We start from the raw sequence: 23,107 nt of genomic DNA on the forward strand, positions 1-23,107 counted from the left end.
CCAATACAGAGGGACCTTGTGCGTGAGCTTGGCCGCATGACCACATAGAATAACTTACATAGTACATGTATATCAATATGGCAACATTCTATGTTAATAAAATAAAGTTATTTGTAAATTTTTGTCTAAATGTTTAATTTTCAGGAGTACTAAATATTAAGTGAGGATGTACTCACGTCATGTAACTTATTCTCATGACTATGTGGCTCTCACGGTAGACGGTGGGGTAAGTACTATCATGTTAAAGAATAATAGTGATAGGTAGGGTTTATTTTTTATTTTTTATTTTTTATTTGTATATTTTATTAATCATAAATAGTCCTTTATGTTTTAGTAATTAATCAATTCAGTCCTTCATGTATTCCCTTGGTTATCAAAATTGTCCTTGCCTTCCACACAAATGCCACATATGTACACTAACAGATTTTAACGGAAGTAAGCGACAAGTGCAATTTGTTTACCAAATTTATGAGTTTGGAACTAAAGAATCAAATTGATAAGTCTTTAAAACATAAATGACTATTTGTGATAAAAACTCGTGATAAGCATATTAGATTGGGTCCGACCCAAAAACATGCAATGAAACTGGGTCCAATGCAACTTATAATGCCCTCGAAGCATGCAATGAAAATGGGGCCAACTTATAAAGATCCAAAAGCATTAAGAATGGGTCCATCCAAATTATAGTGATAGGAAGTCAGAAATGATTTATGTACTTAAGTTCCTTCTTGTGATTCGCTCTGTGTTTCTAGCCGTTGAATTGAACAAATGCCGGAATGTAGAAGTAGAAAACAAAGAGTGAAAATAATAATAATACGCTAGCATTTCCAATTTCAATACTAAATAGGCAGGCACAATGTATAAAGTTTCTATTAGAGAACCTGAAGAAACTTACCGTTACAACATATTAACCACGTGACATCAAGAACGATCATATGTACGTACGAGACATATGGAATTTGAACCAAAGAAAGTTTTGTTGAACAAATTTTGCATAATTCTGAAGCAAGTCAATGAAACATCAGTTCGGCGGCTTGAAGAACTTCAATTTAAGTCCGCTGTTCACCATGCTCCATACCCCTCCGATCGAAAATGCCAAGCTAAAGGCGATCCCCAACCAGCCCAAGATCCAATGGAAATACCAGTTGAAGCTGTACTTCGTGGGTTTTTTAATAAGAACCCACATGAAGCAAGGATAGGCGAATGTGACCGGAAGCGTGAGCCCTCCTAGTAGACCGGCAAGACTGGAGAGGAAGGGGAGCGCCACGCCTATGAAGAAGTTGATGAATCCATAGAGAACTCGGAAACCAGACCTGACCCAAATTGAGCAAGGGCGATTGGTGCGGCTGGTGTAACCGGCTTCAAAACTGTCGAATACTGGCATGGAGTATATCTGGAAACTGCTCAAGCAATTGAACACAACTAGTAGGAAACACATTGCAAGGAGTCCTCTTGGAATGTCATGACTGTGGAATCCGTACAGGGCATTGAGAATCCCTCCTGAAGGCATCTGCAGCCAAACAGAACATGCAATCCAATCAACAAAAGACTGCATTTATAAAAACCGATGAAATGCGCCTCACAAGTTAAAAGAACGGTGATCTTACAAGGTTTCCATAAGCCCAGAAGCCTCCAATTGCAACAGGGAACAAACACATGGCAATGAAGAAATAAGCAACCTTGGCTCCCCTCCACATTGGCACATGAGCCGGGTGCTTAAAGGTCGATGGCATTGTTGCCTAAGTCGGATAAATGGATTTGCGTTAGATAAGAATTCATAGTGAAAATTTCCAACTGAAGATGAGTTCATCACTTCAGGACTGATAGAGTGCATACCTGAATCTCGAGAACTAAATTGTGCCCCCTGAAAGCAAAGGCTACAATACCAAGAGCATTCAGGACGGCAAAGACAGAAGCCGAAGCGGTTGGCAACGAAATGGGTTCATACGAAATTGTGGGTGGTCTTGTCTGGCTAACAGAGAGAACCCAAACCATTGTAGAGTAAGTTATGGCGGTCACAGCCCCAACGAGCGAAAGTCCTGCAATCGAATTGAGGTTTGGGAGCTGAGATAGAACGATACATAGCGAAGTGAACACTAGGTACCACTCAACTGTCGTTAGGGGATTCGACGAACATAGCGGTCCACAAACTATCTGGAAAAATAGTTTCATGGTCTCCCCTCCTATGAGAATTAAAGCTGTTGCAGTTCCAGCTGATAAATAGACAGTGGGGAAGAGAGCAAGCCAAACTCCCAATCTTTCCCCTGCCACAAAGAAATATATATATATGCCAGTTAATGACTTATTCACATGCCATGTTCTCAATTCCGAATGTATAGCGCTCGCAAAGATCGAACTAAATTCTTTGAATGCGGTGATACCTAATGCAGATTATGAAATATTCAAGAAACAAATAATCTTGCAGTTGTTGACCTGTTGGTAAATGTAAGCTCTCTTACCAAATGCAGCTTGTGCAAGCTCCACATATCTGTTGTACCGCTTTCCCGGGACTGCTTCGTGAAGCTGAACTAGAATCCACAATGTGTATAGCTGCCAGAAGTAGGCTATGGTTAAGGAAAGTGTTCCCCAGCTCCTGTGGACAAAATCAAGTAAATTACAAATGCCCCAACCAAGTCCAGTCATTTCAATTTTCAACTAGTTGTTCTTAGCAGATTTGACAATTTTATCCTAATTCAAACACTTCAAATCTATGAATATTGGCTTATATTATACCATTCATGACCAAATACACAATTCAAAAATGTATAATTGTGCAGCAGGTTCTCATAAACACGTTAAATTTCTTTGAATTCTTGGATGCATTGCGCACATCCAATCGGTAAATTCATTTACGTATTGTTATGCATTGGTGTATTGTGAAATTTTTGCATATTGAAATGAACAGTTGAAAGGAATTCATTGACCTCTCTTTAGTAATTAAAAATTATAACACCAAAATAATTATAAATTCAAAAAGTTAAAGGTAAGCAAAGAGTAGGATTGCAGTGAAGAGAATAAAACAAGATCTTTGAAGTTATGGAAAAGCAAAAGGTAAAGGAAGTGACATGCCTCAAGAATGTTCTGTCATTTACTTTTTCCAAATTAAAAGAATAACCTATGATTAATTTTCAATAAATGAAGTGACTTTAATCTGCTGGACCCACAAAAGCCATAAACTTTAGTCAAATTCCTCACACCAGAAACCATGTGAGAGAGTGACAGAAGCCGCAGAAAATCAAGTAGAAAACGCCAACAAACATAATTCCAAATCAAAATTTCACATCTGGGTAATTAATAGAATTAAGATAAAAACAATTAACCCTAAAGCTTGGAACTTTATGAAGCTTGAGCTAGTTAGGTGGTAATCAAGATTTATCAGTAATTATTAGTCGAGGAGTAGGTTTAGCTAATTAATTACCAACCAAGAAACGTAATTCCAGAGCTAAACCACAACTGGATAATTAACCAAAAATGCAGTTAACCCCCTAAAGCAACAAACTTTATGAAGCTTGAGGTAATTAGGTGAAATGGGTAATTACGATTTATCAGTAATTGTGATTAGCAGAGCAGGGTTTAACCAGTTAATTACCAGCCGAGAAAAGAGAAGGCGACGGGAAGCACCAGGGCCTGGAAGCCAACGCCGGCATTGAGGTTATGAAACGCAGCGTAGTGAGCGTTGCCGTTGCGGGATTCGGTGATGGGAAGCCACGCGTCCTGCGGGTTGAGCTTGGTGAGGTGGCCCACCTCCTCCAAGTATCCCTTCATGTTGACCAGCACCCGCTTCATGGGCGTGCCGATGGGGCTGAGGAACCTGGGCGAGATGAACGATGTCGGAGTCCAGGCCGTGGACGACTTAGCCTCCTTGGACGGCAGGCGAGGGGACCTCTGACCAGATGGGGTTTGTATCTCCGGCGTCGACACCCCGCGTGGGGTCGCCGGAATCGATATCAGCTCCGTCTCGGGCCTCTCATCCATTGCTTCCAGTGTGTTTAATGCGTTGAAAGTGTTTTTGTTAATGCCTGAGAGAGTTGCTCTGGTGCTCTTATATATAATGGAGGTACGAGAAGCTGTGTTTCTCTGTGTGTTTATGCGTGTGAATAATGGCACTTTTTTCTTTTTGCTTTCAGTGTTGTGTGTCGGAACGCCAGTGATGATCAGAAGGAGCGTGGGGCCTTTGAGTGAGTGAGAGATTGATATGACATGATGTAGGAAGAGAAGGATGTGAGCGAGGAGGAGCTTCAATTTAAACAAAGTAACGATCTTGCTTAAAAATTTCGTAATCTGTGTTCTTTTAATGAGAAGTAGATTCTTATTTATTAAGCTAGATTAGCTTTGTAGAACACACGACAGACCCGAACATAAGTGGTGGTGTTACCGTTTGGAAAAAGTGGTGAGCAAAATCTAAACTTTGAGGAAATAAGTCAACAATGTATATCAAACTGATACTTGTTTTCACGTGCAATCTCATTATGCATGTAGGTAGAGATAGAAACAAACAGAGCATTGGAGTTGTAGAACAAGACGATTCAGGAGCATTTTCGTCCAAAGATGTCACTTCATTAGCCTTTTGCGAAATGAAGTGTTTTATAATCGGTAACTCTCAAGTGTACTTCATAGTTCCAACATTTAGACAAACAAACTATGTTCAATATGAAGAACAGAACAATTGCAACCATCTTAACTACGCTTAAGCTTTTTGCAAATGTATCAATTATCTATATCAAGTTTAACACTGTTTCAGCTCTATCATGCATGTAAAGAGAGAAATAACCACGCACAACAAAACAAGTGCATCCTGCACTACTAAAATAGGCAATGGAGGTCTACTGCTCGGATTTTTCTAAAATCGACACTCTAATACCATGTTAGACAACTAATAAACTCGAAATCTTAAAGTCCCAGCACCATGTTTTACTTAATTTTAGTGGAGGGGTGGGATAAGGAAGGCTCGTGAATTTGGTCAAAGAGTCGAGCAATCATGCGTTGTTGGTGAATGTGCGATGAACGTTATTTGGATGGGTCCTAGAAAGTATGTCCGGCCTGCGGAATTTTCGGTTCTTTGGTGTTGGGCATTGCACGCGACGATTGGCGGGTGGGGATGCGAGATTGCGAGGTGAGGTGATCGCTGCATTGGTCTGTGTTGGCGTGTGGATAGACATTAACTTAGAGTTTTTTTTTTCACTCATCCCACAAGTCACAAGTTACAAGTAAGCGTGACTGTTGACTGCGACTCCTTGTTCCAATAAGATTTGGATTTGGGACATTCTTGACTGTGAACACCTACCTCCATTGTGTTTTTTTTTTTTTTAAAGTATATTGATATTTTACACTAATGAGAGAGAGAGAGTTCGCTTAAATCACGTAATGGGTATTCTAATTTAATATCGAATTCGTTATTTACGGGATTCGATTATAAGACATATCGTTTGTAAGTGAAGAGGAATACCACCAGACCGTAAGATTTTCTTCCATTCTAATTTCCTTTATGTGGTTTTTTCTCTCAGACTTTTTGCTTTGTGTCATTTTATAAAAAAGTTAAAACAAGATGTTGACATAACTTAATTGTGACCTTTTCAAATAAGAAATAAGGGAAATGAAGGAAAAAAGATGAGAGAAAATCCTACTTTATTTCTAAAACATTAGTTAAAACGAATATCCTCATTGCACAAAATCATGACAATAGTGATGAAAAAGGGTCGTTGTTCTTCTCATTTGATATTGAAAATCGACTAGAAAGAGAGTTTTTTTAAATCCTAATTGTTGAAATGGTTAGCTTTCCAAAATATCATCAGTATTTTGATTCGTAATATTTGATTCTTGTGTCTCAATATTTGTTTTTGATCATTTTAAATAATTAAGATTTATTTTCTAATTATTTTAAATAGTTTCTTATTACTATTTAGGGGAAAAGTATATGGAAGTACCAAATTGTCACACAACATTTAATGGTTAAATTTTTGGGTTGTGTATAAAAAAATTTAAATAAATCAACCTATATAAATAAGAGCTTGTTTTGATTTGCTTTTAAAATGAAAATGTTTTTAGAATCAATTCTTAATAAAAATACAAGTAAATTTTGAAAAAATACTTAAAGCGCTTCTTGCAGAAAGCACTTTAAGTGTTGTTCGAACAAAAAGAAATTTCTTTTTAAAAATATTTTCAATCATTTTAAAAACACATTCAAACGAGTTCAAAATTAATTTGTTTAATCGTATATAAACAAATGAATAAGAACGAGAGTACATTGCGATGCGCGTGAGGTTGGAGTTGACAAGGACCGGAAAACGGTGGTCCCACAGCCCAGCACTCCATACAATTTCTGAACGTCAGTGGGCCAGCGGCGGTAACTTTTTTAAAAAAGCGGTAATTTTCAAGCAACAATACAGATAAAAAAATGCCAGATATTTACCCAACACAACCACGTGCTTCCCATCGCGCGTTTGCTGCTGGTGCACACGTGCCAATTTTTTTTTATATAATTTTTAGGGTTTTGTTGGTAATCTGGGTAAAAAGGTCAAGTAATTACTGTCACGCATTTGCGTTGGAAATTAACTGCTGATGGAAACGCATGCAAGCTGCTCGAGGCATGCGTATTAATTATCTGCTATCATATTTTTTTAGGATCATTAATTCGAATTATTAATCATCTTCTGTAATTATATTTTAATTTGTTTTTAAGAATAAAGGTCCCATGCGGATAAATGGTTGGCCGAAAGTTACAACTTGGTTAGCCGTCAAGTTTTCATTAATATGGTGCTTCAAGTAGGGCCTTGGAAGAAATTCTTTTCACATTTGTGGAGCATTGGGTACTTACATTACATTATCTTCAAAGGAGATATTAATTAAATTTTGAACATAAAATTTAAAATTTGATAGTTTATGTGGTACTTTGATATTTTTTAAAGTTTTGTTTTCCGACTGATATGTCAAATTAAATTATTATTTTTTTATTTTATAAAATAAATTATTAAACTAATTAAAATTTAATAAAGGATATTTAAAGTTTAATCAGTAATTTGTTCACCTTCCTTGATGAAAAGAAGAAAAAAGTAGGATATTAAATGATTAAACTAATTAAAAATTAATGAAATATATTTAATAATTAATAAAAAAACATTTGAAGCTGCTGTCAAATTTGACAGCAGCATCTTTTGCTGCCAATCTATGTCATCGCCACATAGGATTTGACACTTCGGTTGGAGATTAGTGTGGTCTTTTTTTACTATTATAGCTAATGTATATATTTTGGCATCTCCTTTGGAGATGCTCTTACGGATTCTACAATGAGAGATTTTTTGTGATTCGGAATACGGGATGGTACACTAAGTGTCACTATATAAATGGTGGGATATGTTTATTAAAAAATTAATAACTTAAAAAATAAAAGTTTCTACCACTTTATATAAAAATACGTGGTGTACTATCCATGTTTCGGTCACAATAAAAAATTTATCCTCTACGATAAACAAGTGAATGGGGTCTGTGCGCTGAGAAAATGAAAGATGAGTTAAACTGATGATAAGAGAAGAAAAACTAATATAAAAATGTCTATGGATGACAGGCAGAAGAGAAGGAACTTTCAAACATAAAATGGGCACAAATGTCCAATATTAACTTTAGGTTCAAATTCTTTCCGAAGTATTGTGTCCTAGATGCAGGATAGGATGGGTTCAAATATAAACGGGAGACATTTTTCCGTTATTCGAAACACAATTTGGTATACTCTGTGTCATAATATAAATGAAGAATTTTTTCTTCCGCGTTTTTTCCATTAATATTATGACACTTGGTTGTACTGCTCGTGTTTCGAGTTCACTGGAATATTTCTCCAAACATGGGGTCATCAAAGATGGAAAATGATGCTTAAGCATGGAGTTGGTGAGTGGTGAAGGTAGCAGTATTTGAATAGATCACTCTAAATGTCCACAAGCAATATATATGGCGATGTTAAACCGAAATGGAAACATCCCCAAGCACTATTTTGTAGAGATATTTATGTTCTCTTATAAGCAAAATCTCATCCTGACTCACGTGAATGATAAGTTTGATCTTATTTATGAATAGTTATCTGGTAATTTAGTGCAAATCCGAGTAAAATATCTCTTATCTACTCCCCTATCACCTTTGGTGTCTCCTTGTGGTCCTTCTCTTTAGCCTTTCCTCGGCCCTTAGAGCTAGTTGATAGGCCACTTTCCGCATCTGATGTATCGAGATTTCATCTTGGATTTCTAACCTCAAGCCCTATCAATCTCCAGTCGCACTCCTACACTGACCAACGAATGACGGGGCACGCTATTACCGTGGCTCCCAATGCGGCATGTCAAAATGCTCCCAGTCATTCCATAGACTCTGGGGGCCCAAGAAGAATATCCATGAGGCTCCAATGATAAGAATCGAAGCCCAGAAACTTTTTAATCAGGCCTTCGTGCTTTTTCATTTTTCACTCTAAAATATACTTTACGTCGAGCCGTTAATCTAAATAAAAACTATGAAGTTTTAACGAAAAACCCACGGTACTGTTCATTTTAACGAAAAACTATATTTTTACATTAAAAATTCAAACATGGTGCTATTCACTTTATCATTTATTTTGTTCTTATTATTAAAACTTAAAGTTTTCAAGTCATTTTCATTAGTTTTTCTTAAAAACTAATGAAAATGACTTCAAAAATTTGCATTTTAACTAAAAATTACCCTATAATTTTATTTAATGATAAGGACAAAAAAAATAAAACCTCACAAAAGCGCATGCATTGCAAATTTTGTAAACTTACCATATATATATATATATATATATATATATATATATATATATATTGCAGCAACCCACACCTTTTATTGTTATTTTCTTTAGTAGCTTCAAACCCTAGCCTCATAGCCCCATGTGCCTCCTTTCTCTTTCTTTATTTCATGTTTAGGAGCTTTAATGATGATAGTTAGTACTTTCAATGCTCCTCTCGTGTTCCTGCTCTCGCAATTTTCAACGAAAATGTAATAAACTATCTCCCATAACAATCTTAACTGATGATTTCCTATTTGACCTTTTGTGATAATGGAATAGGCTCGCATCGTTCCCAAAATTAAAGAAATACCTACTTTCTTCAGACTTAAATGACTAAATGCTTTGGATGACACTTACTGAAGAGATTCGACCATCATAATACTTTTGACGACATTCTCGTGTATAGAATAATTATTTGGGTTTGCTATTCATTGTTAGAATGTTCACGACTCATCCATTAATCAGTATAACAACTAATCATAAAACACAACTAATCATTTGTATGTTGATGACATGCCTTTTCCAAGTTTATTTTTCAAACCATTGGCAACTAATTTCTAGGCCCCCAAAGCCATAGATGCTAGTGTGCATTTTCCAATTGAACTTCACCTGTTGTCCATTGTTTTCTCTGCCATGGTTAATGAAATAGTGAAAATACTAGCGTTTAATTTAAGAAATAGTCAGTGTTTAGTTTACGAAATAGTGATAGTATTAGTGTTCAGTTTAAGAAATAGTGATAATACTAATGTTTGGTTTAAGAAATAGTTAGTGTACGAAACAGTGATAGTATAAGTGTTCGGTTTAAGAAATAGTTAGTGTTTAATTTACGAAATAGTGATAGTAATAGTGTTCGATTTAAGAAATAGTCAATGTTTAGTTTACGAAATAGTGAGAGTATTAGTGTTTGGTTTAATAAATAGTCAGTATTCAGTTTAAGAAATAGTGATAGGATTAGTGTTCGGTTTAAGAGTTAGTCATTATTTGGTTTGGGAAATAGTTAGTGTTAAGTTCTAAATATAATCAGTGTTCAATTCTATAAATAATCAATGTTCAGTTGTAAAAATAACTAATGTTAACATAACATGACACAAACTTAAAAAAATTGTCCAAACTAAAGATAAAATTACTATTTCGAAATTAAAATAAGCATTGTTTATCAAACTGAAAATAAAAAAAAATTCTTTATTTTTTGTTTTGTAATATTATTACTTAGTTTGTTCAAAAAAAAATTATGAAACAATGGTCAAATAAACATACAATAAAATAAAAAGTAAAAATTGTAATATTTATGGAGTGAGAATAGAGTGATATGAGAGATGAGAGAAAATAAAAAAAATTGATGTGAATGAGTGAGGTGAGAGCAGAGAGAAATTTGATGAAAATATGTGAGAGAGAGAAGCTAATAACGGTGGAGGGAGAAAGAGAGAGAAAAAGTATGTGTGATTGAGTGATGTGACGTGCGTGACAGATTTTTTTTTTAATTTTTTTAATTATTATGTTAAATTTTTGTCTTTTTTTTATATATTAAAACTTAAGTAATTTTTATTAAAATTTAAGCATTCTTTATTAAATAAAGTTAATGGATGATTTAATAAAGTTAATGGATGATTTTTTGTTAATAAAAAGTTGAAAGAAACCATTTTCATTAAAGCTCTCTTTATCTAATTAGTAATCGCAATAAGTTTTCACGATGGATGGTGTTATCCACATACTTTTTTTTTACTTTCCAAACAAATATCTTAAATTTTCAATTGTTGAATTAAATGACGTAAATTGAATATAGAGTGTGTGAAAGACAAAATAAATGTATGAATAGCACCACATTCAACAATTAACAATTAGACATCAAACCTCACTATAAATATTTATCGTTCGAGTGAAGTTTAATACTTTATTCAATTAAGTAAATTCGAATATCGCTATACGCATGATTATGTTTTGCAACTGCAATAAAAGCGTCATCTGTATTAAATTCCGTGCTTAATGCTAATGAAATTGCACAGCCTAAAAAATCGAGCTGTCGTTCATCTTTTCAATCATTGTCCCGTTAGAAGCAAATTCGTTTTCCCTATGGCGTTTAGTTTTACATAAATGAGATTATGAAACATTAATTTACTTTCAATTGATTATGGTGGGGAAATATTTGGTTATTAGCTCATGTGAATATAACACGTCGTCACTGATATGCAAGAATGTTTCGATTAAGGTATTATTTATTTTTAATTTTTTAGCAAAGGTTACAGTACTATTTATTGAACAAGGATAGAGTAACGACTTGATTGTCAACCATATGAACATAACGTTCATTACGTGATTCGGTCATATAAAGATACGTTCCTGACGATATACAATTTTTTTTATTATATATTCTACCTTCTATTCACGCAAAACAAATTATAATTTAATATCAAACTTACTAGGAAGATATGCACATTGTTATCGATGAAAATGATCATGTGCGCCATGTCATAATTGTTAAATCAGAATGGATCAAGAATCTACCCAACCACATTGTTTGACATTCGGATAACTTAATCAGGCTAATCAAGCTAATGTTGCTGACATATGCGCTTCCGTCATCAACTGCTTCAATTATATACACACTCAGTCAGCGGAAAAAAATCAACTTCAAATTGTTGAAACGCCCCTTTTGATTTTCGCAATTTCCCACTTTATCACCATTTTTCTTTTTGTTTATGCATTATATTTTGAAATATATTAATCCAACTTAAACTATAGGACTAACTGCAAGTGACTTTTACTACAATGGTGGAAATGATATAAGTTTCATGACGACGTGGATTCGAACCCCGTTAGTGGTTAATATACATTTAATCTAACAAAATTTATCGTTTGACAAAAAAAAAAAAACACAAGGACTAATTGCATTTCACATCTTTCATGTCGGTGAGTATAAAATCCATAACTCTGACATATAAGTCACATTTATAGCATATTAACTACAAAACTAATCAACTTAAGAGATATTTAGACATTCTAATATCTTAAGTGATAACGTGATAAAATTAAAACCTCACTTCCTATTTTAAAAATCATATCAAATTTTGAGGTGTAATATGTAGTCCTAAATTATATAGTTTTAAATTCCCAGAACATCCCAGACGGTTTGCTTTGCAACAGAAAATTGTAAGGTTATTATCGTCTTTTCGGTATTTATTTTTGAGGTAAGTAGGTGGAAGGTAAGACTATTCTCAGTCAAAGTCAACGAAATAACGGAAAGCGACTTTGGAAGTCACGGTTGCCCTCCACCACAATTGTCGAAAGACCAAATTATCCTGGGAGTTATGTGGATTTTAATTTCAGTTACAGCTATATACTTTGTGACTGTTTTATTTTTTGGTGAAAAGACTGAATGTTTACATTAAACTATATTTTATCTATTTTTAACATATTTACATGGTTAATGAATTTAATGTTTACGGTATAAATTCGATAAAAAAAATACAAGAAGTTTGTAATTCAAGTTGTCCAATATTTATTTATGTATTCGAGGTTATAAATTTGATTTTTCTTTCATTTAAAATTGCTTGTATAAAAACACATAATAGTAACATATAAAACCAATGCACATGGTGAAGCGTTATAGTTGTTAGGGACTTCATCTTTGACCCGTTGCGTTTTGATTCAAATTCCCCTTCGGTCTCAATTATTGTAAAAAAAAAAAAAAACTAATTCAAAGATAATAGTAACAATTATCCTTTCAATTCATGTCTCGAGTTCGGTTTTTCTCAACCACTACCACTTGAATAAAAACAACCTACTGACATATAAAGAAAATATTAAGAGTTAGTATTACGTTGTATGATTTAATCTCTTGAGGAAAATAAAAGTGAACATGCAATGTAATACTAACTCTTAATATTTTTATTTTTCAAGTTATTAAATCCGAAAACTAAGAGACATGGAAAATAAAAATAGGTGCTATGGAGGGCATCACCTCGTATAAAAATGATATATGACAAAAAGGAGACAACAAAGGCACAATCGTAAATAAGGAAAGAAGCAAAGGCCATTTTCGTCTACAAAATCAGCCCCCTTTCTAATAAAACCTATCGTTCCCAATAGCAGCCCCAACTTTGCGATTTCTGTCGATTCCGAATCCGCTTGCTCGTGACTCGTGAGTCGTGACTCGCGAGCTTCACTCCCTCTCTCTCTCTCCCTCCGGCAAACCACCTCCGAGTTTTTTTCTTCACAAACCCTAATTTTCCCAATCCCCAATTGTTTCCCCCAAAACACCTCCAGTTCTGTAACCCCACCTTTCAATTCAACCTTCCCGCTGCCGATTCACCGTCGTCAACCTCCGCAATGGCATCCATCGCTTGCTAGGGTTTCCTAGATCCATCCCGTCACTCTTCGACAGCACACTGCACCACTACCTCACCAACCTAATCAAATTCATAGTTATGGCTATTCGTGTCACCCTGAGCTTCTCCGGCTATGTGGCCCAAAACCTTGCATCCTCGGCAAACCTCCGCGCGGGGAACTGCCGAGGATTTCACGAATGCTGGGTCAGGTCTCGGGTATTAGGATCCAGCCAGAAGCCCGATATCAACCCCTCTGTCCCCGTCCACAATTACCAGACCCAATTCTCCCGCTCGAAGCATTCGTCGGCCGCCGTTAGGCCATTGCCGTCGCTGTACACCGCCCTCGCCGAGGAGATTCTAGGCGAGAGCAGCAAGAGCCCGATCTTTCTGGGGTTGATCTCGCTTCTAAAGTCAACGGCTATCGCCACCGGCGTCTCTTCGGCTCCGGCCGCCATGGGGATTTCGCCGTTTAATGTCAGTTCGATCATGCCCTCTTTACAGGCATCGAAGTGGCTGCCCAGCAACGACACCGTCCCTGAATCGATAATGAAGGAAGTGGATAAAGGTGGAACCTTGTGCGTGGACGAGGTTGCTCAGGCCTCGCAGCTGGCTAAGAAAGACTTGGGCAGGACCGGGTTTTTGTCACGATTGTTGAATTCTTGCTCGGAGGACGCTAAGGCTGTGTTCACTGCTGTTACAGTTAGTGTATTGTTTAAGTCCTTCTTGGCTGAGCCCCGATCGATTCCCTCCACTTCAATGTATCCCACTCTCGATGTGGGTGACCGAGTTTTGGCGGAGAAGGTTAGTTCACGTTCGAATTTTCGCCATCTTTTAATTTGTTCAATGTTGGTTTTCTGATTGATTGATAGTTTATATAGTCTTGGTTAGTACAATGTGAATTTGAATTGGGATATGGAAATTTATGCTTGCAAGCTCTACTTGGTGAATTAATAAATGTGGAAAATTTTCTTCTGTTGGTGTGTGAAATCGATTACGTGTAGGACATTATATTCTCAACCAGATTCTCAGTTCAGCTGATATCTTCTCTTCCTTTGATGAATCAGGTTTCATATTTCTTTAAAAATCCTGAGGTTTCAGATATAGTAATTTTCAAGGCACCTCCAATCTTACAGGTAATGTATATAACTACATTTTGTAAGAATCTTTCACTTGCACCCTTAGTTACATTTGGTAATAAATTTTTGCATGGGTTGCTGACATTTTTTCTTCTTCTGTTTTGTTGTGTACTGTGTAGGAAATTGGTTACAACTCAACCGATGTATTCATCAAAAGGATTGTAGCTAAGGCTGGAGATTGGGTCGAGGTAATAATCTCTTTAGTCTTCGTATAAGTTCATAGCTCAGGCAATCTATTCAAAAAAATTGAAAAATTATATGCCTTGGTTTTTGACGTGTTATTTACCTGGATTTCTATTGATCAGGTTCGCAACGGGAAGTTGCTTGTCAATGATCTTGCTCAGAATGAAAATTACATATTGGAGCCGCTCAATTATGAAATGGATCCAGTGGTAGGCATCCTCTTCTGGCTTCTCATTGATTTCTTTTCCTTCAGTTGATTTGGATACGGAGAGACATGGACAATTGCTTACAAAATTGTGACCTGCTTGCCTGATTATGCAGCTTGTTCCAGAAGGCTATGTCTTCGTATTGGGAGATAATCGCAACAATAGTTTTGACTCTCATAACTGGTACGTCTAAGCTCTTAGTTTAGCACATTAAGATCATTATCCTTCCAACTGAATTGTTATATCTTCGTAACCAAAAAAAGAATTATCGCATTGCTGACATGTTGATGTTGTTTACTTGTTTTCAGGGGTCCACTTCCTGTGAAAAACATTCTTGGCAGATCGGTGTTTCGCTACTGGCCTCCTTCCAAGGTGTCTGACACCACGTTTGAACCACAAGGACCAAATAACACCGTTGCAGTTTCTTGACCAGTTGCCCTCTGTTTGCAAGGGGATGACCTCAGAATACATTCTTGTTCTCTTATCAAGATAGTGAATTGACTTACACCACTCTTTTGGCTCGTTTTCGAGCACTTTGAAGATGATTTGGATGGATAAACTTATCCATCAGTCTGAGAATCTGTATGAAATTTAAACTTACTCTGAACGAAGAAAAGAAAGATGAAGCTGAAGTGTTCAACTTATATGATTCATCAAATTATTTTGTTCTTATATGTTGTTGGGAGGTTCAGCTGCCATACATGATGAGGTTTCAGCACCTGTGAGGAACCAAACGTCCGAAGGAAGGGGAAGATTCATCTGGAAATGCAGCACCTCTCGTGCCGGGTGAAGGTCTGATCGCCTTTGATGCTGGTGGGGATGATTCTTGTCATACGAAGAGACGGAGATGGTTCGCGGATGGTAGCCGCAGATGTTTCTTTGCAGTTATGCTGAAAGCTTGCCCATGAATTGAACCTGACCTCCCTTTTTTCCTGTTGCCTGTAGGCTTTGCTTGCTTCCTTCGAAGCATCCGTGTAAAATGACGTCTTTGGAGTTCTGCTGTTCCATTTTATAAGACGCATTGTTCATCTGTGTAAATCGTTGTTCGTTAATAATCCGATCAAACTGCTTAGTCGGAATTTTAGGGTCTGTTTGATACTCTACTTGAATTTAATTTTTTAAACTCAAGAATAATTTTCAAGTTTTAGATCTTAAAAACTTGTTTAATAGAGTTATTTTCAAAAACTGAAGAATAACTAAAAGCTATAGTTTATTTTTTAAAAACATAAAAAGTGAGTTTTTAGAAACTTTAAACTAAACTTAATTATTTCTTTTCCCTCCGTCTTTCTATCTCACTTCAAATCTCTCTCTCTCTCTCTCTCTCTCATCTTTTTTTTTTATACTTTTTTCGTCATTCTTCTAATCTGCTATCTTCATTTCTCGGTTCTTTCTCTCTCTTCTTCATTTCTATTTTGTCTGATCCTCTCTTCTATCTCTTTCCTTCAATCATCTCTTATTTTCTTTCCTCCTTTCTCTTCTTTCTCCCTCTCCTGCGACCCCCCTCTTTTTATATTTCTTTATCTAGCTTAAGTCGTAAGATTTAAAAAATTTAAATCGCAATCCAATTAAGTTTTTGAGTCTTAAAAAAATTGTTTTTAAGAAATGTTCTTAACAAATGTTTTGAAAAATGATAAAAAATTTCAAATAGGATATCAAGCAGACCCTTAACTTTTCTTCTTGTGCTAATGCATCAAGGGAACGATTTCAATTCTATTTTTGTTCAACTACATGAAATGTTTTGTTTGGATATATGAATCCGAATTGAACCAAAAAGATCAAACTGCCCTCTGTTCAATTTAGTCATGCCATATTCAATTTCACCACACCAAATTCTTTTTAAGAACCAGAAATACTAACAGATGCATTTCTATTTCGTCTGGCCACTAGCGTTAAAAATCGAACTCAAGACGTTCTGTATAAAATTTGGACTAAAAGTACAAATCCTCATCCCTACTCAATGAAAAATGAAACTAATTGTAGCAGCCAAATGAAAAAAATTTAAAATAAGATAACCGGCAGGTAAAAAAAATAACGGTCTGATGAGGAAGGTTATCCCATCATCATTGGAACCCAAAACGCAAACACGGCGGTGAGAGAGTGGGACTCGATCCCTTCCGCTTCAGTCAGTCGTTGACGAATCAAAACATACACAAAAAACGATGAGGACCGGCGGCGCCACCGTCTCCCTCCTCCTCTTCCTCTGCCTCCAGTTCCCGCTTCAATTAATTCTCGCTTTCAATTCTTCCTCTCTAAACGACGACACTCTAATCTTGCAGGTACTCTCTCTTGTCGATCTCATCTCTCCCTCTCTCTCTCTCTCTCTCTCTCTCTCTCCTTTTTTCTACAGCTCTGTGATTTTTAATTTCTACTTTTCTTTCCATTTTTTGGTGAATTTTGAAGGAAGTTCTGAAGCAAATCTCGGCCAAGCACAAGTGGGATTTGCAGGACGTGAGGGTCTCCAGGCTGGATGTGGGCAGGGTCCGATTCGGGAGCGCCCAGCGGTACGAGTTCCGGGTCGGATTCGGGAAGATCCACGTCGGCGTCTTGTTCTCTGACGACGTCGCTTCCTGGAAGAAGTTCAGGAAACCCAGGACCCATTTGGGGTCTCTCGTTCAGGAGCTCAGCTCCATGGCCGTTGTCGACACCTTCGAAGTGGAGGGTCCGTTTGAGTTGCGGGTCGGCGGCGCTCACGAGCTCTCGCTTTCATTGCCGGTAAGCTCAATGCTTAATCGATGCTTAATTCAATGCTTAATCGAACTTGAATTTCATAATTATGTTAGTTGTCTTGATTGGTTCTCATCAGTTTACAAATGATTCGATCAAAAAGAGAACTTCTTCACTAAATTGTCACTAAACCGGCACTTAACGAACACGAAAAATCTGTTTTATTGTGCTGTTTATTGCCCCATGTATTGAAAATTTGTAGAATTCTATTTCTGCATACTTCGAAAGTGTTTCCGAACTGGTTTTGATTGACACTATAGCTCACTTGTTGCTCGTTTGTAGTTTTCGGACAATTTCATGTACAAATAGCTTGAGCAATTTCGTTTATATATTGTAGATGAACACTACATATAATGGGTTGAAAAGGATTCTTGTTGGTGAAGGCATAACCGTGGAGGTAAGCAGAGCGATCGAAGTCTCTGTGTTTCATGTGTCTGATCTTGGTTTATCATCAAATGGCAGTGGTGCTACTAAGGAGAGGAGTGAGTTTTGGTCCATTGGGCATTCATACTGTGCCCCATTAGTTCCGATTCGTGTTTTTGGGCAGGCAACATTGGTTGCATACAAGACTCGAAATCATGATGCCCACATTGAAACTAATTTTATTTCCAAGGAGATAGTTGAATTGTTGCCAGAGAAGTGCTACAGAAGTCATGCATACAAGAAGCGGCCTTGCCCCATTGATTCTTTAAGTTTGAGGATATCTATGCTGGAAAGAATTTGGAAAGGCTTTCTTGGTGATAGAATTCGCCAGAACAAATTGTCGGGATTTGTTGAAGGAAAAATCAAAGCTTCAACTATTGTCCGCTTCAAGGTAGAGCTCAAATTGGATTTTCGGAGGGTTGGTGCACTCCATGACAAAGAAGGGTGGAGAACTAGGCCAGCTGTTCAACGGGTTTGGTTTGAAGTTTTGGCGAGAGTTGAATTAAAGAGGGTTAAGCCTCTCTTTGTTAGAAAGATTAGGCCCTTCATTGTAGCTGATTCAGTTGCATGGAGTAGTTTGACGTCAAATATTTCCTTTACCAAGTCCGGATCTGTCCTTGGCCCTCCAGAGGCGTTAACACTGGATGTGAAGTGGTAGAGTAAACCTGTTGTAAAGTATTCTTTTTTGAGAATGTTTTGCAGATTAAGGCGACAAGGCGTTGTTTGTGCCCATGCCCTTTTTCTATATGATGGATGAAACAGTACATGCCAATTGTTCGATAGCACTCTCGATTGCTCCTGTAAGTAAATTGTTAATTAAGAAAACAAACGTTATACAGATTGATGACTTGATATTAGTTTGATCTTATTTCGCTTTCGACTTTATAATCTGATATAGTCAGGATCGTTTTTGTTGGATCGTTGCCTCTGCGATCGCTTGAGTCTCATTTTCATTGCATAATCTTTTTCCCTCATGAATTTTTGGTTTCGGTTTTGGTGGATACTCACTGTATATATGTTGGATGAAAATGGTTAGTCTAGAATAATATGTAATCATCATAGGGAAACGATTCCCGCACTCTGATTTTCTCCAGAGTGCGGAAATCATTTCCCCTTATCATATTGCCCTTCATTTTGAAGTTTAATATCATGTGTTATGAAATGCATTTCATAATATGGGTTCTCTTAATAATGTTGATAATCATTACAATATATACTATTCATTCATATACCGACAAGTGCCGTCCACACTCATTTTTGTCTCTGACACACCTCTTGTTAATTTATATCCTTTGATCTCTTGCAATTTATTCGATCCGATGACCGAAAATTGAGAGAGGTCTGTGAGATGTAAAAAATGGTGTGTAGACAGCACCACCCTAAAACAAACCCTAACTAGGCTTTAACCATTTCAACCTTCCCACTGTAATCACCTTCCTTAATCACTTCTACCTTTTTGTACTTATACCAAGATGCACAAACCACATAACCTCCAAAATTAAGCACACTGAGCCCTGCCAACAACCAATAGAAATAGTTCAGCTTATCTCTGTTCAAATTATTGCTAGCCAGCCACCCGCCGCTGACTTTATTCACCACCTCCACCACCACCGTGCTCAAGAAATACCCAAACGCAATCGAACACCACGATATGGCGGTGCTGAGAGACTTCATTCCGACCGCACTCTCAGCATAGAAGAACTCCAGAAGCCCTACCAATGTAAACATATCTGCAGCTCCGAAAATTGCATACTGCAGCCCCAGCCAAAAAACACTCATCGGCAGTGGCTCTGCGCTGTCGACCATGTTGTGTTGAACCGCTACGTGTTTGCGGCGAGTTTCTACGAGTCCGGCCACCGCCATGGAGATAGCAGAGAGCACTAGCCCAACTGCGATGCGCTGGAGGTGGCGTATCCCGGTTGGGATCCCGGTGATTTTTCGAGCGATTGGCACAAAAATTCTTTCGTAAATCGGGATAAGAAAGAACATGAAGGTTAAAGGGATTGCTGGGATTGAAGGGCCAGGAACTTTGAATCCGAGCAGATTACGGTTCATGGTTGTGCTCTGTTGGATTGAGAAGGTCTGGAGTTGCGCCATGCATGTGTTCATGAAGACAGTACTTAATATGATTGGGAGCATGCGGATTAGGAGCTTTGTTTCTTCAACTTGTGTAACAGTGCATAGGCTCCATGATCCATGTACTGTAGGTGTTGATGCACCGTCAGCCGTAGTGCCACTGGAGATTGCTGCGTGGTCCAACCATCTGATATGTATTTCATAAGCACTTTTAACTTTTTCTATCAAACATTATAAGAAGCGCTTTTCGTTATATACAAGTGCTTCCATTATAAAAACACCGTCAAAACAAGACTTTTAGTAGTTTTGTCTTACAGTTCGAATAGAGGAAATTTGTAAGTGTAGACAATCTCGATTTACCTGAATTGATCTGTTCTCTGAAGAATTTCATGTTGTTCACCTGCTTCTTTGTCATGGATCTCATGCAACTCCTCTGTATTCTCAGGAATTTGAAGTTTTCGGTTTTTGATGGCAACCACACAAACCTGAACAATCAAGAACAAACTTAATCAACCTCTAATTACGCATTTATGAATGAAAGTAATTGGCTCCTAACTCAGACAGTGTCTTTTCTTAAATATTAAAGTTTGACTCGTCTGCATAAATTTGTGATTAATTACCTGTAGGATACTCAGGAGGGGACTTCCCTTGGGAACATTGTTTCTATAGAGTGACTTTCCCATGCACACGAAAAGAAGAGCAAAGAGAACTGCAATGGTGCACACAACAAAGGACAAGTCCCAACCATGGTTGGTGCTGATCCAGACCACAAAAGTGACACCAAAAATAGCTCCAATGGTGAGGCTGAACAAGAACCAGTTGAAGAAGCTGGACAACTGTGCTGCTCCCTTAGGGTCCTTCTCGTCGTATTGGTCGGCTCCCAGGGCCGGCAAAGCTGCCTTGACGCCGCTGGTGCCTAAAGCCATTAGGTAGAGTCCGGTGTAGAGCATTGCAAGTTGGCTTGTGTTTGGAGCCTCACACTGGTACATTTGGCTTGGCGCAACACCTTTGCAAGGGAATGGCCTTAGTTGAGGGAAGTGTGCTTGTATTGTTAACAGACCAAGTCCCTGCGAATTTGTAAATTAATAAATGATTAGTTTTAGCCTTTCTTTTCGATGAATTCTAGCATCAGTTGCGTATACACAAATAAACTTATTATAATCATTTTTTTCCCCAAAATAAGAACGATCAGGATTAGCTCATGAAGAAGTAGCACTCTTTTTTAACTAAATTTGTTAGTTTACTGGTTTGTAAGAGGGATAGGACTGCTAAGTTCCCATGTAAGTACTGTTTAATTAAGTGACATGATGTCATCATGATTGTCTGCATGCTGGATCATCAACCAACCGTAGCCACATGATATCATCAGCTATCATGGGGTTTACCAATGATCTTCTGGCTCTCCATTAAGTCTAAAATTAGATTATTCCTTTTGCATTAATCAAATATTTGTAGGCCGACAAGGCGCTTTTATGCCCTTTTTTTAGGTTGGGTTGCTGGATACGGGATCCTGGTAGTAGGCTGGACCAACATCCAGCCGAGAGAGGGCAGCCTTTAGAAATATGTGAATTTTAACGAAAAGCACCCGGTACTGTTCACTTTAACGAAAAATCACATTTTTACACTAAAAAGTCAATCCTGGTACTATTCATTTTACCCTTTATTTTGTCCTTATCATTAAAACTCAAAGTTTTCAAGCCTTTTTCATTAATTTTCCTTTAGAAATAAACAGGCTTTGGCTTCTTTTCTAAAGTTTCACTAAAATTGATTATTTTGGTCTTTGCCAGATGCAATATGCTATTCGAAGAAGATTCTTTTTAAGGAAAACTAATTAAAAGAGCTTGAAAATTTTGAGTTTTAATGATAAGGACAAAATAAAGGGTAAAGTGAATAGTACTAGGATTGACTTTTTAGTGTAAAAATATGGTCGTTAAAGTAAACAGTACTGGGAGTTTTTCGTTAAAGTTCTCTTCTTTTTATTAGGTGACCCTGACTACACACCAATATTCAACCTATGGCTGTCAAAACAACGTATCTTTCATCCCGCTTTAAGCAACTGTGAACTGTTTATAACACACATAAAAGATAATGCTAGGGTGACTAAATTTGTAGACAAAATTTTGTAAACTAAATAACATGAAAGTTGATGATTGAATTATTTTTAAGTGTTGATAAACGTGCATGCTAATTCTTATTGGTGACACATAATTTAGTTTGCAAATTTTGTATATAAATTAGGCTCTCTAGCATTACACACTCAAATATACCATGTGATAACTGTTGTATATACAAACAAATAGACCACCATTAAATAACAATATATAGTAAAAATGTCTTATTTTCTTTTAGAAGATACTTACCACCAATTCAATGCAGATGAAGACGACACAAGTTTTGAATCTCGACCAATAAGTATCAGAGATGAAGCCACCAACTAGGGTTAGTATAAATGCAGTCCCCATGAAGTTGGTAAGAGTGGTGGCAGACTTTGTCAAGCTCAAGTTCATATATCCATAGAAATAAGTCACAAGGCTCATAGCATTTGCAATAAACGCCATGTTCTCGAGTCCCTCCGTCGCTGCACGCATGCACGTAAATTCAGCATGAATAGTAATTACGTACTTAAAGAGAAACTAAAATCTAAAAAAGGAGTAAATATGATAATTTCAATCGTAAAAGTTACCGAAAACGAAAAGTGCAGCTCGATTTCCTCCTAGCCTTGCTGCAGCTGCCTGCTTAGGCTTGCCTTCAAACCTTTGGCAGATATCGGCCTGTTCATATATAATCTCATATTAGGGTTTTAAAATGACAAATAAATATGGGATCATATAAATGATCTTAATAATTTTCTTTCTGTTGAGCTTGAATGGTGCCCCTAGAAAGGTGAATTACCATTGTGCCTTGAAGTGTAGGAGGAGGGAGCCTGGTCTTCCGACTCTTCTGAGTTTTGTGGAGGTTGGCTGATGGTTTGATACTGATACCCAAAAAGGAATATATATAGAGACGTACGGATGCTTTTCTGGACAAATGATAACAAAAAGGAATCAATTGGCATCTTGGGATTTTGGAAGACTTGCTTGGCCATATTTTGTTTCTTAGACCATCTCCAACCCTGGGCTAAAAGCCAAATTACCCCCCCAAATTACCCCCCAAACACTCTCCAATCCATGCTAAAATTTTAGGCTAAATGCCAAATGCTATTTCTGGGCCAAATACCCCCCAGCTTTCCCCCCGGGCTAAATGCGAAATGTT

General features: G+C 37.1%; 4 protein-coding genes across 4 annotated transcripts; 2 read left to right on the forward strand and 2 right to left on the reverse strand.

Moving 5' to 3' along the window:
- Positions 1–805: 805 nt before the first annotated feature.
- Positions 806–4,280, reverse strand: LOC103440467 (lysine histidine transporter-like 8). The gene is made up of 5 exons (XM_008379158.4): positions 3,590–4,280; positions 2,460–2,593; positions 1,837–2,264; positions 1,608–1,739; positions 806–1,510 (listed from the first exon to the last, which is right to left on the reverse strand). Exons 1-5 carry the CDS (start codon positions 3,973–3,975, stop codon positions 1,022–1,024), a joined length of 1,569 nt encoding a protein of 522 aa, XP_008377380.1. The 5' UTR covers positions 3,976–4,280; the 3' UTR covers positions 806–1,021.
- An 8,508-nt stretch (positions 4,281–12,788) lies between these two features.
- LOC103441617 (thylakoidal processing peptidase 1, chloroplastic-like) lies at positions 12,789–15,721 on the forward strand. The gene is made up of 6 exons (XM_008380303.4): positions 12,789–13,908; positions 14,172–14,240; positions 14,363–14,431; positions 14,549–14,635; positions 14,748–14,815; positions 14,941–15,721. The coding sequence occupies exons 1-6, from the start codon at positions 13,207–13,209 to the stop codon at positions 15,059–15,061; spliced, it is 1,116 nt and encodes a 371-aa protein (XP_008378525.3). The 5' UTR covers positions 12,789–13,206; the 3' UTR covers positions 15,062–15,721.
- Positions 15,722–16,385: 664 nt separating this feature from the next.
- Positions 16,386–18,617, forward strand: LOC103441607 (protein TUNICAMYCIN INDUCED 1). Its single transcript, XM_008380293.4, has 3 exons — positions 16,386–16,908; positions 17,033–17,344; positions 17,694–18,617. The coding sequence occupies exons 1-3, from the start codon at positions 16,792–16,794 to the stop codon at positions 18,435–18,437; spliced, it is 1,173 nt and encodes a 390-aa protein (XP_008378515.3). The 5' UTR covers positions 16,386–16,791; the 3' UTR covers positions 18,438–18,617.
- Positions 18,618–19,001: 384 nt separating this feature from the next.
- On the reverse strand, positions 19,002–22,792 carry LOC114826459 (protein NRT1/ PTR FAMILY 4.5-like). Its single transcript, XM_029106681.2, has 6 exons — positions 22,748–22,792; positions 22,539–22,626; positions 22,216–22,433; positions 20,476–20,922; positions 20,216–20,340; positions 19,002–20,042 (listed from the first exon to the last, which is right to left on the reverse strand). Exons 1-6 carry the CDS (start codon positions 22,748–22,750, stop codon positions 19,175–19,177), a joined length of 1,749 nt encoding a protein of 582 aa, XP_028962514.2. The 5' UTR covers positions 22,751–22,792; the 3' UTR covers positions 19,002–19,174.
- Between the last annotated feature and the right edge of the window lie 315 nt (positions 22,793–23,107).

Source organism: Malus domestica, chromosome 08 (assembly GCF_042453785.1).
Source record: "Malus domestica chromosome 08, GDT2T_hap1".
In the NCBI taxonomy this organism is placed as follows: Eukaryota; Viridiplantae; Streptophyta; class Magnoliopsida; order Rosales; family Rosaceae; genus Malus; species Malus domestica.

Coding starts and splice junctions, on each gene's coding strand:
- LOC103440467 (XM_008379158.4), bottom strand. CDS start 3,975: ATGGATGAGAGGCCCGAGACGGAGCTGATATCGATTCCGGCGACCCCA. Junction 2,265..2,459: donor GCTTGCACAAGCTGCATTTG/GTAAGAGAGCTT, acceptor TCTTTGTGGCAG/GGGAAAGATTGGGAGTTTGG. Junction 1,740..1,836: donor ATTTAGTTCTCGAGATTCAG/GTATGCACTCTA, acceptor TATCCGACTTAG/GCAACAATGCCATCGACCTT.
- LOC103441617 (XM_008380303.4), top strand. CDS start 13,207: ATGGCTATTCGTGTCACCCTGAGCTTCTCCGGCTATGTGGCCCAAAAC. Junction 14,432..14,548: donor AGGCTGGAGATTGGGTCGAG/GTAATAATCTCT, acceptor TCTATTGATCAG/GTTCGCAACGGGAAGTTGCT. Junction 14,636..14,747: donor ATTATGAAATGGATCCAGTG/GTAGGCATCCTC, acceptor CTGATTATGCAG/CTTGTTCCAGAAGGCTATGT.
- LOC103441607 (XM_008380293.4), top strand. CDS start 16,792: ATGAGGACCGGCGGCGCCACCGTCTCCCTCCTCCTCTTCCTCTGCCTC. Junction 16,909..17,032: donor ACGACACTCTAATCTTGCAG/GTACTCTCTCTT, acceptor TGAATTTTGAAG/GAAGTTCTGAAGCAAATCTC. Junction 17,345..17,693: donor AGCTCTCGCTTTCATTGCCG/GTAAGCTCAATG, acceptor TATATATTGTAG/ATGAACACTACATATAATGG.
- LOC114826459 (XM_029106681.2), bottom strand. Junction 20,341..20,475: donor CCCTCCTGAGTATCCTACAG/GTAATTAATCAC, acceptor TTGATTGTTCAG/GTTTGTGTGGTTGCCATCAA. Junction 20,043..20,215: donor CAGAGAACAGATCAATTCAG/GTAAATCGAGAT, acceptor AATACATATCAG/ATGGTTGGACCACGCAGCAA.